Source organism: Acipenser ruthenus, chromosome 51, assembly GCF_902713425.1.
Source record: "Acipenser ruthenus chromosome 51, fAciRut3.2 maternal haplotype, whole genome shotgun sequence".
In the NCBI taxonomy this organism is placed as follows: domain Eukaryota; kingdom Metazoa; phylum Chordata; class Actinopteri; order Acipenseriformes; family Acipenseridae; genus Acipenser; species Acipenser ruthenus.
In genome coordinates this window covers 6,420,496-6,437,617 of record NC_081239.1, presented here as the reverse complement: position 1 = coordinate 6,437,617, position 17,122 = coordinate 6,420,496, and the positions used below count along the sequence as shown (strand labels likewise).

General features: G+C 39.8%; 2 protein-coding genes and 1 non-coding gene across 4 annotated transcripts in view; 2 read left to right on the top strand and 1 right to left on the bottom strand.

The window, feature by feature from the left end:
- The first annotated feature begins 325 nt into the window (after positions 1-325).
- Positions 326-8,163, top strand: LOC117404812 (macrophage-expressed gene 1 protein-like). Its single transcript, XM_059015730.1, has 2 exons — positions 326-962; positions 6,433-8,163. Exons 1-2 carry the CDS (start codon positions 396-398, stop codon positions 8,161-8,163), a joined length of 2,298 nt encoding a protein of 765 aa, XP_058871713.1. The 5' UTR covers positions 326-395.
- Positions 8,164-14,724: 6,561 nt separating this feature from the next.
- trnat-cgu (transfer RNA threonine (anticodon CGU)) lies at positions 14,725-14,796 on the bottom strand. The gene has a single exon. It is a non-coding gene; the product is annotated as a tRNA-Thr (tRNA).
- A 1,045-nt stretch (positions 14,797-15,841) lies between these two features.
- The window catches only part of LOC131722735 (break repair meiotic recombinase recruitment factor 1-like), a 10,199-nt gene continuing 8,918 nt past the window's right edge, over positions 15,842-17,122 (top strand). The window contains exon 1 of one of the 2 annotated variants that reach the window (XM_059015758.1): positions 15,842-16,130. The gene's annotated coding sequence lies outside the window, so the exon portion shown is untranslated. The remainder of the gene's footprint in view (positions 16,131-17,122) is intronic. The other variant, XM_059015757.1, reaches the window with a different exon arrangement.

The window sequence follows — 17,122 nt, the reverse complement described above, 5'->3', positions numbered from 1 at the left end:
CTAATGCAGTTACTGAACATGTTACCAATCACTAGAGTTATGTTCCTATGGCCAGTCTTCAGGGAGAATTTGTATTACTATTTTGTACCCTTGAGCACCAGTAAGTTTGGTTCTATTTCTCTTAACGAAACTTAAAAGATGGGCGGATGTTTTTGGTATCTATATTGCACAATATCATTGTACCTTCACGTTTGGCACATTGATGTTGGGTGTGTTTCTCTTTGTTACATGGCTGTGTTATGAAAGCTACTCTTGTTAAATATGTCGTATTTCTGGTTTTGTATTTTTGAAACATAATTGCCTTGGTTATTTATTCAACGACTTTAAGTGGATCTCCCCTATACAAGTGACATCTATGTTGTATAGAGAAACACGCATACCGTACATATATATATATGTTGAGAGCAGAACCGCGTCCAGACCCATTATCTCTCATCATGGGTCCTCTCTCTCTACCGTTTATACTCAGCGTCTCGCTGTTCTTACACCGCCCGGCGGAGGGCTCCACAGCATCCGAGCAGGCAGACGGCTTTTTTCCCAACAGCTTCTTGAGATCGTCGAACCCTAACCGCTTTCTACTGGAATGCCGGCGAGTTTTAAAAATACCGGCTTTGGAAGTGTTACCTGGCGGCGGGTGGGACAATCTTCGTAACGTAGACTTGGGTCGGGTGATGAACTTTAACTATTCACAGTGTCGGACTACCGAAGACGGGTCTTATCTCATACCGGACGAGGTGTTCACGATACCTCAGAAACACAGCCGTGTGGAACAGAGTTCGGAACTGATAGACAGCTGGCTGCAGTACCGGAGCGTCGTGGCGAGTTCCATCAATTCGGAAGCGTCGTTTTCAATCGGCTTGCCAGGGACGTTTTCATTTTCCATCAACGGCAAATATTCGAGTGAAAGTAAGAGAGTGAAAACACATCAAGTTCGGGACGGGACAGTGACGACACGAGTGCAGGTAAGCGAATGTGTTATTTTTATTATTTATTTTAACGTTAAATATTGTTCAAGTTACTTCTAGCACTAGTCTTTCTGATCTTGCTCAGAACTGGAACTGGATATCTGCAGTGTAGTATTTTGTAGCACTGAAGACAGTTACTGTTTATATATTGTACTTGCTCTTAGTTAAACTTGATTTACTCTTAATCTAGCACTGAAGACACACTGTCAATCAAAATGTTTAAGCTCTAAACATCAAAATAAACACCTACAGGCAACAGATAATAAACACGTCTTTGTGTTCATTCTCGTAACACTTAGGGTTGGATTTGTATTTGAACGCAAGTTACCTCGCGTCTAAATAATACGCTCCACCTGTGTCAATGCTGCTGCACTGCTATTTTAAATGAGCGCTTCTTGTCTGGGTTGAAAGCGCAAGCTTGTTTACTGGGGGCACACCACGCCCACTTTTTCTATTTTTGTGTCTATTTAAATGAACCCTGCACTTCCCCTGGAATGCTGGAAACACGTCAGAGTTCAATGCAAAACTCAGAGGCGTACATACCACCAGCCATAGCATTACTATGGGCCCCGATAGAAAGATACATTATATGTAAAAAAAAATAATAATCTTAACTACTTTACAAATACATACAGGGGTTTGATTTAGGTATTAATAATAATATAATAATAATCTATTTCTTAGCAGACGCCCTTATCCAGGGCGACTTACAAGATATCACATTATTTTTACATACAATTACCCATTTATACAGTTGGGTTTTTTTTACTGGAGCAATCTAGGTAAAGTACCTTGCTCAAGGGTACAGCAGCAGTGTGCCCACCGGGGATTGAACCCATGACCCTCCGGTCAAGAGTCCAGAGCCCTAACCACTACTCCACACTGCTGCCCTGTAGTATAGGGTATTCAGGTGCTGGCCCCGTCCAATCTTGACTGAATCACTGTAATCAATCTATTAGTTTTCAAGGCCATCCACCGCAAAAAAATATCTAGTATGGTCTCAGCCTGACAGGACAGGGTAACGCTGTCCCCCACTACCTTGCTCTTTCTTGCTCTTATTGTATTACTTGTATTGTAACACTTGAAATGTATTTGCTTACGATTGTAAGTCGCCCTGGATAAGGGCGTCTGCTAAGAAATAAATAATAATAATAATAATAATAATAATAATAATAATAATAATAATAATAATACCACTGCCTCCTTCAGTCTCCCTTCTTCAGAGAATCAGACTGTGTGGTGCTGTTCCTATTGTTGTTGCTGCTGTATGCTTTTCAACCTCATCGTCGGGGATGTTCTACAAACATAAGTAAGACAATGTCTGAGTAAAAACTTTTAAAATTGAGCTATATTTTAGAGTACATCTATATGAAATGCCCTCAAAATTGTAATTGTAGTTTCACTTAAGTTACTGATTGGTTTTACAAGCTTTGACTGTGACTTTCAAGTGTCCTTTCCTTAATTAGGACTAAACTTTTTACTGACTTTTGAAAATAAGGCCATTTGCAAACATATTCCACAATGGAGTAGTAAAAAGCACTCCACATTAAAAAAACAATTCATCCATCTACAGCAAAAGGAAAGCTGCCCTAGAGTCACAACACTATTCTTTGGATATTTGACATGTTTTTTTAATCATTTCCATCTCCATCTTTGAGAATAAATAATACATAACATCTCTCTAAACTTGAAAGATTAAATAAAATAAAATAAAATCCACATCGAGATCATCTTTGTATCAATAGCATTGTGTAAGCCACGAAGGCTAATATTATTATTATTATTTGTTTATTTAGCAGACGCCTTTATCCAAGGCAACTTACAGAGACTAGGGTGTGTGAACTATGCATCAGCTGCAGAGTCACTTACAACTACGTCTCACCCGAAAGACGGAGCACAAGGAGGTTAAGTGACTTGCTCAGAGTCACACAATGAGTCAGTGGCTGAGGTGGGATTTGAACCAGGGACCTGCTGGTTACAAACCCATTTCTTTAACCACTGGACCATACAGCATAGTAGGATGACGTTCCTGTTTCTCCACAAAAACAGTTCTAATCTTTTCTCCCTTTCCCTTGTCATATCGTGTTGTTTTCCATGTAGCTCAAAACGTAAGGTTATGGATGCAACCCCGGTTCTCTGAAAGAGAAAATATTATTATTATTATTATTTATTTCTTAGCAGACGCCCTTATCCAGGACGACTTACAATCGTAAGCAAAAACATTTCAAGCGTTACAATACAAGTAATACAATAAGAGCAAGAAATACAATAACTTTTGTTCAAGCAAAGTACAAGTGTGACAAACCACAATTCAATAATACAGCAGGTAATAGTGATAGTTACATCAGGATATGATTAAATAGTGATAGTTACATCAGGATGTGATTAAATACAAAGTACTACAGGTTAAAAACTTGGCAGATTACAGTATTCTGAAGTACAGGATTAAATGCAGTAAAATAGGGGCTGATAAGAGCAAAATAAAGCACATTTACATGAAGGGTGATAGTGTCCCAGGATACAAACAGAGGAGTTCTACAGGTGCTCTTTGAAGAGGTAAGTCTTAAGGAGGCGCCGGAATGTGGTCAGGGACTGGGCAGTCCTGACATCTGTAGGAAGGTCATTCCACCACTGCGGAGCAAGGGTGGAGAAGGAGCGGGCTTTGGAGGCAGGGGAGCGTAGCGGTGGTAGAGCTAGTGGTAGAGCGTAGCGGTGGTAGAGCTAGTCAAAATAGCCATCAACTAATGAGTATCGCCGTCAGGAGATCCGCTTTGTATAAAAAAGCTGCCAACAGGCCACTGTAGTGCGCTGACCTCAGCGCTCCTCCCCCTGCGAGCACTGGTATCAGACAGCGTCACTACAGTTCGGTCTCTTTTGCTTCAGGCCGCAGAGGCTTGCCGAAGCGACCTCGCTGCTTGATTGCTATTTTCTCTTTCAGAGAACTGGGGTTGCATCCACAACCTTACGTTGTCTTTCAATTCGAAAATAGCCATCAACTAATGGGTACAGTGTACCAAAGCAGTCGCGAGGGAGACACTGCGGCAGACGGACATGATCGGTCATGACATGCATACCAGGATGCATGGAACAGCGCCTCAGCATCTGGGTTCGAAATGACATACTGTATGTCCTGATACAGTTTCTGTAACAATCTTAGAAGTACGGTATCGTACAGAGGATATTTCTCAACAGGAGAGCCACAGCTGTCGTCTGGCAACCACTAGGGCCGCTAGGCACCTGCCCTCTGCCCTCCCAGTGAACTGTACCAGCCTAGCGAGTGCCTCGGACACTTGCTGCAGCTCCAGTTTCTGCACGAGCGTGATAGTATCAATGAGCTCTTGAATAAGAGTCAACTGATATATCATAAGCAGGCTGGAAGAGTTTGACAGCCTGGTCACTTGGACACAGGCAGTGTAGGCCTTCCTGAGGTTGACCTCGGTCGACCTACACTGCTTATTTTGGCATAGCAAGTCCTTAGCTGGACCAATGCCTGGAACCTTTAAGAGGGTGGCAATTGCTGAGTCCACCGGGGGGAACTCTGGCAATCCGGCGCTAGCTGCGTCATGCAGAGCCGATAAACTCCTTGCTTCAGCCACCGAAGCTGGTGCTGAAGCCGGGTTACCCCATGTGGATTGGACCTCCCGAACAAAGTCAGGGAAGGGAGGTTTTTTGTCTAGTGGGCGCGACTGAAGGAAACCAGTAGCGCGGTAACTCCTTGTCCTGCGGCCATTCTACAGTCTATATATATATATATATATATATATATATATATATATATATATATATATATATATATATGCTTACAAGAATGGCTAACCCCAAGGTCAGCCAGATAAATTGTAGTAGAAACTCGAGCAGAGCCAGCCGGCACGCCGAAAATAGAGCGAGGCGGGTGGACACAATATCAACAGAGCCCGGTGATATGCGGGCTGCGATCGCAGCTCAGGGAGCTGGAGGTCAATTGAGTAAACCCGGGGAAGGGACAGCCGCCAGCAACTAGAAAGCGAGAGGGGTACAACAATTAGACGCGTTCCCAAATTAGCAATAAGTAATAAGAATAAACCAATACTTAGCTCCTTCTAGGACAAGCGCTGAAAGCAAAAGATACCGTTCTGTAGTGACGCTGTCTGATACCAGTGCTCGCAGGGGCAAAAGAGACCGTACTGTAGTGACGCTGTCTGATGCCAGTGCTCGCAGGGGGCAGAAGAGACCGTACTGTAGTGACGCTGTCAGATGCCAGTGCTCGCAGGGGGCAGAAGAGACCGTACTGTAGTGACGCTGTCAGATGCCAGTGCTCGCAGGGGTTAAAAGAGACCGTACTGTAGTGACGCTGTCTGATGCCAGTGCTCGCAGGGGGCAGAAGAGACCGTACTGTAGTGACGCTGTCTGATGCCAGTGCTCGCAGGGGGCAAAAGAGACCGTACTGTAGTGACGCTGTCTGATGCCAGTGCTCGCAGGGGGCAGAAGAGACCGTACTGTAGTGACGCTGTCTGATGCCAGTGCTCGCAGGGGGCAGAAGAGACCGTACTGTAGTGACGCTGTCTGATGCCATTGCTCGCAGGGGGCAGAAGAGACCGTACTGTAGTGACGCTGTCTGATGCCACTGCTCGCAGGGGGCAAAAGAGACCATACTGTAGTGACGCTGTCTGAGTGCTGAAGAAGTCCTGACCAGCTGCTGCCTGAATCGGGCTGATCGAAACCAGTGTTTAGCTATTATTTAACTAAATATTATTTGACAGATCCATGTTTGTATGGCAAGTTTGTTTACATTGTTTTATTTAACACAGTTTCATCTTTATTTTGTTTAAATAGATGAAACATTGGCCTACAGTTCGATGAAACATACAGTTAATAATTTAAACATTTTGTTACAAATAATGTTTCCGCACGATGTGTGTATTTCACCGCTAAAACCGGTGGTCTTAAATTAATCAATTTCATTTTACATAGACTTACCTTAAAGTTCAACTGTTGAGGTCATCTGTGATTTCACATACTTTAATTATCACTAATCTTGGATTCGCTATTATGCTAATGTAGATAATCAAATCGGATAGTGATATTCAGAGTGTGTGAAAAAAAACATAGCGTTTAAGAATGTGTTCATATTACAAAGTCTAAATACCAGTGTTTACAGGATCACATATAAACACTGCTGCTTAGGGATAGAAAACCTCCCTGCATCAATAAACACACACCATTTATCTTATAAACACATCACATGCTCTTTGGTTTTACAGTGCAGTTACTGTATATATATATATATATATATATATATATATATATATATATATATATATATTGTACTTGCTCTTAGTTAAACTTGATTTACTCTTAACTTAGCAAGACAGTTACTGTGTATTGTACTTACTCTTAGTTAAACTTGATAATGTTCTCTCTCTCTCCCTCCCCCCTCCTCTTTCACCCTCTCCCCCTCCACTCTCCTTCCCCCTCCCCATCTCTCCAGGTTCGTAATCTCCTCTACTCAGTCCAGTCCACTCCAGGCTTCTCCCTTGACCCACGGTTCCAAGATCAGGTCTACAAGATCGCCGAGGCCCTGGAGAACAACCAGACCCGACTGGCCGGCTTCCTCTCCGAGTCCCTGGTGCTGAACTACGGGACCCACGTCCTCACCACGGTGCACGCTGGAGCCAGCCTGGTCCAGGAGGACTTCCTCAAATCCACCGTCCTCTCGGGCAGCCAGGACTCTTCTTCTTCCAGGTCCATCAGCGTCTCTGCTGGATTGCGTTTCTTCGATGTCGTCAACGTGGGATTCGGCAACCAAAGTGGGGCCTCCAGCTCGACTCAGGACTCCGCTAGCCAGCAGTATGTTGGAAACATCACCTATTCGGTCACTGAAAGCCACGGAGGAGCACTGTTCTATCCTGGTATTACCTTGCAGAAATGGCAAGAAAGCATCGCCAATAATCTGGTGGCGATTGACCGCACTGGTCTGCCTTTGCCGGCTGTGTTTAACCAGCAGTCTCTACTGGGCTTATCAGAGCCTACAATCCGCAAACTGGTGCTGGCCGTGACCCAAGCCATCAAGACCTATTACCAAGTCAACACCGTCCCTGGCTGCGTCAAGGTAGAGTCACCGAATTTCAATTTCCATGCAAATGTAGACGACGGCTCTTGCCAGGCCACAGTAACGAATTTCTCGTTCGGAGGCGTGTTTCAGGACTGTATGGCACTAACGACGGATTCTCAGGATCTATGCCACAAACTAGAACAGAAAAACCCGCTAACAGGTGCCTATTCCTGTCCTGAGCAATACAACGCAGTCAAACTCCAAACAGATAACAAGGAACAAGGCTACAGTACTTACGAATGCCACCAGGAATGCAAAACAACATTTTTGTTCTTTAAAAGTTGTAATCAAGTCTGTGGTGACATCTATAGGGTCAGGAAAGCCCGTTTCAATGCCTATTGGTGTGTAGCGACCCAAAAACAAGTGCCATCTCTTTCGGGGTACCTTTTCGGAGGCCTGTACACCTCTGCTAGTCCAAACCCTCTCACCAAATCGCAGTCATGCCCGGCTGGCTTCATAGAGTTGAAGCTGTTTGATGGGATGAAAGTATGCGTGAGTAATGATTACGAAATGCAGGCAGGGAATTCAGTCCCGTTCGGGGGGTTTTTTAGCTGCCACACTGGGAACCCCTTAAGTGTGGAGAGGGGGGGGGAGGATAAGGAGAATGGAGAGGTTTCAGCCCAAAAATGCCCTAAAGGTTTTAGCCAACACCTAGCAGGAATGAGCGATGGATGCCAGATTATGTACTGCGTGCGTTCCGGCGAGTTCACCGAAGGGCAGTTGCCCGATATACGCTTGCCGCCGTTTATTCGTAAACCATTGGTCAGCAATGCCATGACTAACACGATCATGATCATGAGCGAGGGCAATCTGTCCTGGGTCAAAGATTCCAAAACCAATCTGTGGAAGATCGCACAGCCTGAGGATTTCCACCAGATGAGCCAACTTTTCAACCCCAGAAAAGAGAGCTTGTCACCGGGCGCTTATGTGGGTGTGGCCCTGGGGGTGTTGGCTGGTGTGGGGGTCGCCATAGCAGTGGGGGTTTATGGGAGGAGGTGGTGGAGGAGGAGGAGGGGAGGGGATGGGGAGTTTCATGAAATTGAAGAGGGAGGGAGACAGGGGGAGGGGGAGGAAGAAGTTGTTAGAAGTAGTGTTACCACAATATAAAATTCACAGTATTTGAGTCTTAAATTATTTTTTTTTTCCTACGGTTATTGAAATTCCGATATCAATGATACGATATTTAAATTAATTTACAACATTACAAAAGGATTCCTCTAGGAATATGAAAATCTATTTTGGCATAAAATATTTTGGCTCCCTTAAGTGTTTAAAAACACTTTAATAAGCATTGAAAATAATGTATTCAGTTAGAAATGTATTAACCTGCTATTGATTCCAGATGTACAAAAGAATGATGGAAACAAAATCAAATTGAAAAACATTTCTCTTATATATACAATACAATATGTAAGGTCAATGTTTTTCAATCTGATTTTGTTAGCACTGAATACAGTAACTGTAAAAATAGTGTACTTGCTTTTAAACAGGATTTCCTCTTAATGTAGCACTGAAGATAGTTACTATATATATTGTTTTTGCTCTTTGTTAAACTTGAATACTCAATTAAGATAATAAAGTGATGTTCTGTGGTTATGGGTTGTGAAGTAATCAAAAAATAATAAAATAACAAATTAATTGAAATTGACTGAGTTAATAAAATGGCTTGGATAAATTAGGTACTGTGATTGGCTAAACAAGATCACGTGACTGTGCAGTAATTTTTGTCTTACCGCACAACCTACTTTCTTACCTAATCTATTAATATTACTCTGCCTTAATAAAAACAGATTTCAATAAAATTAATAAAAAATATTTTGCTCTTTCCGTTGAAACAGCTGTTGGACTTTTAAACAAGGTCTGGTTTTGACATAGGCTGTGTAAGGAAAAACTGATGAAAACTGAAAAACAATATCAGTGAAAGTCAAAAATATGTTTATTGGTGCAATACAAGAATAGAACTATTTGAAGAAACCAGAGACAAACGCTCTGGGTCACAGCGGATGGAATCTGTGCAACAGACAATGGCTGCAATCACTTTTTAATAACATAGAACACTCCCCTGTATTGACATCATTTGAGACCCTCCCCACCTAAACCTGTGTACGTGGCCAGTCCCCAAGCCTCACAGACATTCCTCTGCATCTCTTATCTCTGAGATTCTCCCATCCCCCCGTGCAACCAAAACAGAGCACAACAGAGACCCTTTCCACAAATGCCCATAAATGGTCATATTTGCTGTCCCTGCAATCTATTGAGAGAGACTGCATTCCAAAATACCCCACCTACACTCTGTGCTCAATATCTCTCCATTGAAAGTTCCATACAAACAATGTATTAATATGGACTGTCAAATTTCCTTACAATCATCCCTTAGATACTCTAAATATAATATATGAGAGTATCTCACCATCATACACAGGACATAATAGTTCATATTCAATTACATAACAGTGATGCAAAATAATACAAACTTTATCAAAAGTAGTGATTTATAAGGAATTGATTGAAGATTGAATTTAATTCCAGCGACAAGCTTCTGTTTTAGGTTGTCTAGATGCATCCTAGATCTTACCCGTCTTTGAATACCTGCCATCGATAGGGTTATTAAATCAATAATTCCTATAATCAACAACTCCTTAAGTTTCTTTGTGCGAATTCGAATTATTTCACCATAATACTAGTGAATCATTCTAGGAAGATATATAATCATCATCAGTATGATTACAAAAATAGTTCAACTCCAGGTTACTGCTCCCTTAAACAGACAATCCCAGTATGTATTCTTGTACAGAAATTCCAAATTTCTTTCATGTATGAATTCATCAGTTTTGTCTTGATGAGCGTCCACTGGAACCTGTATTTCTGCTCAATGTACCTTTATCCTTTCTTCCTCTCCCAGTAGTTGTTTCAATCTATCTGTAATTTCAGGAAAGGGATTCACTTGAAGCTTATTGGAATCATAGGTGTCAGCAGCATGAATCATCATTCTCTTTAGCATAGAGGGGAAAAAACACATTTTCCATGTACAGATGTTTAACAGGTGTAACACAAAAATAGACATTCTAAAGTTATTACAGATTTGATTTCTTACAATTTTTCGCATTTGTAGTAAAACAGTATTTTAACATTTGTGTATGTAAAAATCACTTCTTCCAGAATCCATATTTCAGACCATATCAACATTATGTTCACATCAGATTGATTTAAACTAACTTCAAAAATGATCACTCAACATTGAATAAGTACTAAAATAGTTTATCAATGCTTAACTATCTATCTGCAACATTAGTAAACAATTACCCCTTTTCTCCTTAATTATGCAAACCCCATTACATCTTGCGATATGCTTTACAATACCCACAAACGCAATCATTTTACACAATATTTCTATTGCTAACCCATTGTTACAAATAACATTAACATACATTTCCCTTCATTCACTCCAGACATATTCAATAATACAGTATATCATTTAAATATCCCATTATTTAAAAAACTAATGTCCATGAAAGGCGATCTCATAGTCCATTTGTTCTTTAACAGAACAACAGTTTCAATGTTCAGTCCTGTTCTTGGAGTGAAAGAGATTCGGTATGTGATCATCAGCTGAATGCTTCATTGTCGTCTTCACCCGTCCCAACATTTGAATCTTCATCAAAATCAGAATCACCTCATTTCAGCACCTAGAAGAAAATCAAGTGCAGTATTAATTATTTTGATAACATCTGATTTAATTTCAACCTTGACGTTTCCTCTTCACCTGGTGATGTCTGCCTACATGATGCAGTCTGTGTGAGAGAAGAAATGTTTGCTTCTTTTATTTCAACGATCTGTTTCATCATAATAAGTATGATTATTAATTCGCAAGATCTCTATTGAAACATACAAAGTGCAAATCCTCCCTTTGTCTCAACACAAACAAATATAATATGTAAATTAGAACATCACCCATTGAAAAATTAAACTAAAATTGGCAATGCTTTTCCTGAATTATTTCATTGCAGTTCCAAGAACCACCACCGAGTGTCACTGTATAACATGTATTGTATATACAGCATTTTGAACAATTCCCTTTGTACCCTCGCTTATGATTATTATTTGTTTATTTAGCAGATGCCTTTATCTAAGGCGACTTACAGAAACTAGGGTGTGTGAACTATGCATCAGCTGCAGAGTCACTTACAATTACGTCTCACCCGAAAGACAGAGCACAAGGAGGTTAAGTGACTTGCTCAGGGTCACACAATGAGTCAGTGGCTGAGGTGGGATTTGAACCAGGGACCTCCTGGTTACAAGCCCTTTTCTTTAACCACTGGACCACACAGCCTCCTATAAAGTATAGGAGGCTCGCTACAAAGTATTTACCATGTTAGCTAGTTCTCCTAAGACGTAATACTAGACCTGTACTACTGTACCTTGTGTTCCCTAACTCAGTACTCAGAACAAATATTGAAGCAATCAGTCACAAGCCACCTAGACCATGGATTATGCCTTTGTTCACAAACTTTACCAAAGGAATGTTCTCATGGACCCCAAAATAAGCAAGAGAGAGAGATGTTTCCCAGCATCTACTACAGCACCACTTTTCATTTCCATAATCCATTGATGCATTTCTGCTGTAACAATGTTCTCTTTCATTCATTCTCATTACCCAGGTCCAATCACACCCTTGATATTTGTTCTCCAACATATATATATATATATATATATATATATATATATATATATATATATATACACACAGTAATGAATTTTGCTGCTGTCTTTCAGGATAATGTCCTTGTGGTGTGTAGGAGGCAATAATAAATCCAAGGAAAGCAGAACCTAGAAGGAAACACACCAGGGCGTGGCTTTATTTGAAACAAAACAAATGCATTTTTTGGGTCTAGTTAAGTTGTCCCTCTCTAAACAGGGACAGACTATTCCTAGTGATGGGTACAAAGCCTCACCCGCTTCGACCCGTCTCGAACCATTAGAAGCAAACAGTGTTGTGAATCAAAGGTTCAATTGGTTCGCATGAAGCAATACATCACTTGACACAAACCCCAGCAGTTATACGGATCCTCTGACGCTGCAGACGCTCGGGGTGTTCAGTCACGCACGCTCACGGAGTAAAATCTTGCTGACGGTGTCGTAGCTTCACTATCGAAACGTTTTGATGGTATATTTACAAAAGGAGACACAAACCACCAATACAACGCTTTAATTCGAATCAGTAATGCTTCGTTGACGTAGGTTAGAATTGGAAGGAAGAATATACTGTTTGTCAAATTACATTTTAAATGAATTTCAATTCATCTTTGTTAAATTAAAAAACTATATATATATATATATATATATATATATATATATATATATATATATAAACATATGCTGGCTGCTATTATGTGAAATTGGGGGAGTTTAATTATTGTTAATTATTATAAAAAATAAATGTAATGATTATTTGAGATGTTTTCCAGAAATAATTGTTAATAAAATGTATTTTCAAACATTTGTCAAAGAAGCCTTGAATTCAATATTATTTCATTCTGATACATCACCAAAATAAATATAATTGATAAATATTAAATTGCTATACTATTGAACACACCATTACACCTTAAAGCACCATATCTTGTTGATGTTTGTGTTATGACTGTGGGATCCGTGACGGCTCTATGAGTTTAGTGAGATGAAGTATCAACCTCAATCTAGCGGTCCGGGTTCGTATATGTAATATGCTTTTTTTTTTTTTTTTTTTTTTTTTTTTATAAAAATATATATGGATGTATTTGTAGAAATCTTTGCATTCAAGTATGTTTTACTGAAATGTAATAAAATCAACATTATTATGATGTTGTGTTTCTATATATTATGCTCTTTAAAAACACTTTTTTTAAAAAAAATGTTCAATAGGTTTTAATTGACTTGGGGTTACGCTTCAAGTATGTTGTATGCTTAAAAATAATCTGTAATAATCTAGCCATCCGAGAGACACCGATGAGACACTGAACTAATGACCCATTAATGCTTTGCCTAATACTAGAATGCCTATGCGTTTTGGAGAGGGGCTTCAACTGATTCAACTACGTTAGCGCGGAGCTTCTAATCATTCACGGGGTTCATTGCCTCAATGAGGCTTCAAATCGCTCACAGGAGCTCATTGAGGCTTCAGATCAGTCACATGATTCAGTGATTCACTGCTTCAGGTGATTCAAATGACCACTGCTTCATGTGAAGCAAACAAATGACGTAACCCGCCTCGAACCCTCTGAAGCAAACAGTGTTCCGCATGAAGCAACACATCACGTGATCTGACTGAACCAGAATCAATACAATGCTTCCTTGAAATATAGTCTAGATTACTCCTGGAAGGAAGCGTTTATTATTTCTTTCTCTCTTTTCAATTAGTTTATTTAAAAATATCAGCAAATATGATTCTTTTAGTTTTGCATTTTGGAAAATGTAATTAGTATTATTATTTAAAATCTAAAACAAGTTCACACACGCACACTTCCTCACAGGAGCAGGGATTTGATCCTGCGCTTCACAAGCATTTCTAATTACACAACTTACTCACTTGTTGCGCCACCGGGAAACTGGCTAACAAATCAAATCTTACTTGCTTCAACGCTAATTTTCCAGTCGAGTACATCAGGTCAGATATGCCTCCCTTTCTAAAACAACTTGATCATGTTCTTGATTGTACAACAATGTTACATTTCAAGTATGATAATGCGTATGCATGGCTGGCTTTTTTGTTGGGTAATCACATGTGTGGTTGATATATAACCAGATAACAGAGAAATTATAAAATGTAACTTCATTTTGTAAGTCACAAATGACACTGACAGCGCCTGTAAAAATCATGCTTTACGGTGTCTATAATGTACATTAGGCTACAGATCATAATTTCTCAATGCCAAGTTCCAGTGTGGAGTAGTGGTTAGGGGCTCTGGATTTTTGACCGGAGGATCATGGGTTCAATTCCAGGTGGGGGACACTGCTGCTGTACCCATGAGCAAGGTACTTTAAGAAAATACTGAACAACAGAACCAAAGATTCTAGTTTGTTTAATATAAATGGTGTGGATATCAAACTGCTTGCACACCCTGGTATGTTTTGACGTTGACCAACATGTGGAATCACATGATTGGTAGATGTTTAGTTATTTAGCCTTTCTGTTTGAATAGTCACTGCACACCCTTAAAAAGTGGAAGAAGAAGAAGAATTTCACCTTAGTTTGACGACTTATATTTCATTGTGTATAAGAGGTATCTACGCTTTTTGTCACATTTGAGGTAAGAAAGTTTCGCTATCAAGGAAATGTGCCCATTACTGGACACATTCAAATAGACAATTGACCTCTAATACGTTAGGTTTTTAATCAAATTAGTTTCTTTACAAATGACATACAAGGTAAAAAAAATCACCTGCCTTGATAGATTGCATTTCTGAAACTGACAGCTCGGCACCGTTGGCTGTGCTTGATAGGAAATGGTGTTGTTGGAGTCGGGGTATAGCTCAGCGGTAGAGCATTTGCCTGCATATCAAGAGATCCCCGGTTCAAATCCGAATACCCCCATTTTTATTTAAATTAAAATACAATTTGCATTATATAATTTTTCTTTTCAGCTGCAAAGGTACAAACAAGTAACAAATAGTGTTTTAAAGACAGCAACAAGGTACGGACGGGGATTGAACCCGTGATCTTCGGTTTACGAGACCGACGCCTTACCACTTGGCCACCGCACCCTTCATGACTGCAAATGAAATCGGAGGCTTGGACTCTATTGAGAAGGCTGCCCGGAAAGGCAATCTGCCTGGAAACCAACCTTACAGTTAACAGCTGAATGCCAAGGATGGCAAAATAGTCTCGGAAACTCTTTAAATAGAAAACATTGGTCTCCATATTTATTTAAAATACAAATAGAAAATAGGTTGCCAGACATGTATTTTAAATAGAAATTAGTCAATACTATTTTGCAAATAGTATTTTTTACTACACTTGACACCATCTACCGGCTGTAGTATACACCCATTTTTTATTTATTGTTTTCATAATAATGAACTGAAAGTTTCAGTACTGCCTCAGTCCACAAGCCTGTCAGGAACCGTATTTTGATCCAAAAGAACTGGTACTTCTATAGCAATAATTACAATAGTTTTAGGCTGTCTCTGAAAATGAATTATTCTGGAGTTAAGAATCGTACATCTTTTACCAGAAACATTTTGTTTTACATTAAATGGATTTCATATTAGAGTGAAGCTATGGTCGCATTGCTGAGTAAGGAATGACCATAAAACAAGGCACATGCTAATTCTGAGGACACACTCGTTTTAGGTGTTAACTCTATTATTTGCAGCAGCAGTGATGCAATTTTAAAGCTTTTCACCATTTTTCAACTTTTTATTTACTTAATACAAAAATGCAGTTTCTGCTCAATTTGTAATAAAGCAGTACTTGTTATATGATCCTGACAGTAATCGTAATATAATCAGAGCCTTCTGAGGACACAGACGCCGTTACCCACAGTGACTTACAATCGGAAACAAAAATACATTTCAAGAATCACAGTACAAGTATTCATACATATAAGAGCAAGATAAAATACAATGACTTCAGTTCTAAAAAGTACAAGTATATGACAAAATACCATTCAATAATCAGAGCAGATAACAGCTCCTCCTCAAGACTCACCTCTTCAGACAGCACCTGTAGAACTCCTATTTCTGATTAGTGCCACCAGTGTCGTCCAAATCGATCGCTTTTGCTTTAAGTGTTGCCCTCACTGTCGAATTCAGCGGGTTGCCCGTGTTAGTACGGCTCCTAAAGAAATATGCATTTTAAATCTGAAGCTTAATAATCCCCAAAGAACAGTTTTAATAATACTGATGTGTAAGTATAGGCAAAACATAATGCTATTAAAAACGATATCCGTTTGGGGATGTGTAAAAACTACTAATCCCAGGTGGCATTGCGGCTCCCGCACCTGCGCAGTGAGGTGAGAGAGCGCGCGTCTTGAGCGGGGAAGAGAAAAGGCGCGCGCCTCGCGTCGTCTCCACATGTCGCGTGAGAAGAGCTGACGGTAAGATAATAATAATAATAATAATAATAATAATAATAATAATAATAATAATAATAATAATAATAATAATGACAGTGTACAGCAGGTTTCTTAAAAATGTACACACTGTTTAGCAGATTAAAACATCTTTTATTTTCATGACGTTTCGGGCAAAAGCTCTTCAGCTGTTTAAAAAGAAAAATTAACACAGCGCAGGAGACTTGTTATTCAAGAATTGTAGTTATACAAAAATTATATATATATGTGTGTGTGTAAACGGTGCAGGAGTTATTTAATTAATGTTTTGACATACATTGATTCATCTTGTCTAAAATGAGTTGGAAATAAAGAGTCGATTTGGCTGATATTTGTTTGAGGTTTTTATTAAGTAACGGCAGCTCGTAATAAGTTGTAGATTTAAATGACAAGTGTTCGTTGTTTCTTTGCTATAGTTTAGTTTTCATTTCTCTAATAAGCGCATCCCTAAGCCAGGCCGCGCTAGCAGGCGTCCCGGGGAAACTGGAGCTGTCACTTTCCAGCCTTCACTTTTATTTTATTTTTTATCCCGGTCAGAAACAGTAAAAATGTAAAATCGTCCAGGTTTTAATATTTTTTTTTTTGTATATTTACAAAACTGTGCTATTATTATTATTATTTATTTCTTAGCAGACGCCCTTATCCAGGGCAACTTCAATTGTTACAAGATATCACATTATACATTATTTCACATTATACAGATATCACATTATTTTTACATACAATTACCCATTTATACAGTTGGGTTTTTACTGGAGCAATCTAGGTAAAGTACCTTGCTCAAGGGTACAGCAGCAGTGTCCCCCACCTGGGATTGAACCCACAACCCTCCGGTCAAGAGTCCAGACGCCTAACCACTACTCCACACTGCTGCCCTAATAATGTGATACTTTGCAGCAGCGCGCGTGTCAAGTTGACACAGCACAGTCTGTTTATTAAACACAAAAGCAAAATAAAGAAACGTGTGGGTGACTTGT

Coding starts and splice junctions, on each gene's coding strand:
- LOC117404812 (XM_059015730.1), top strand. CDS start 396: ATGTTGAGAGCAGAACCGCGTCCAGACCCATTATCTCTCATCATGGGT. Junction 963..6,432: donor CAGTGACGACACGAGTGCAG/GTAAGCGAATGT, acceptor CCATCTCTCCAG/GTTCGTAATCTCCTCTACTC.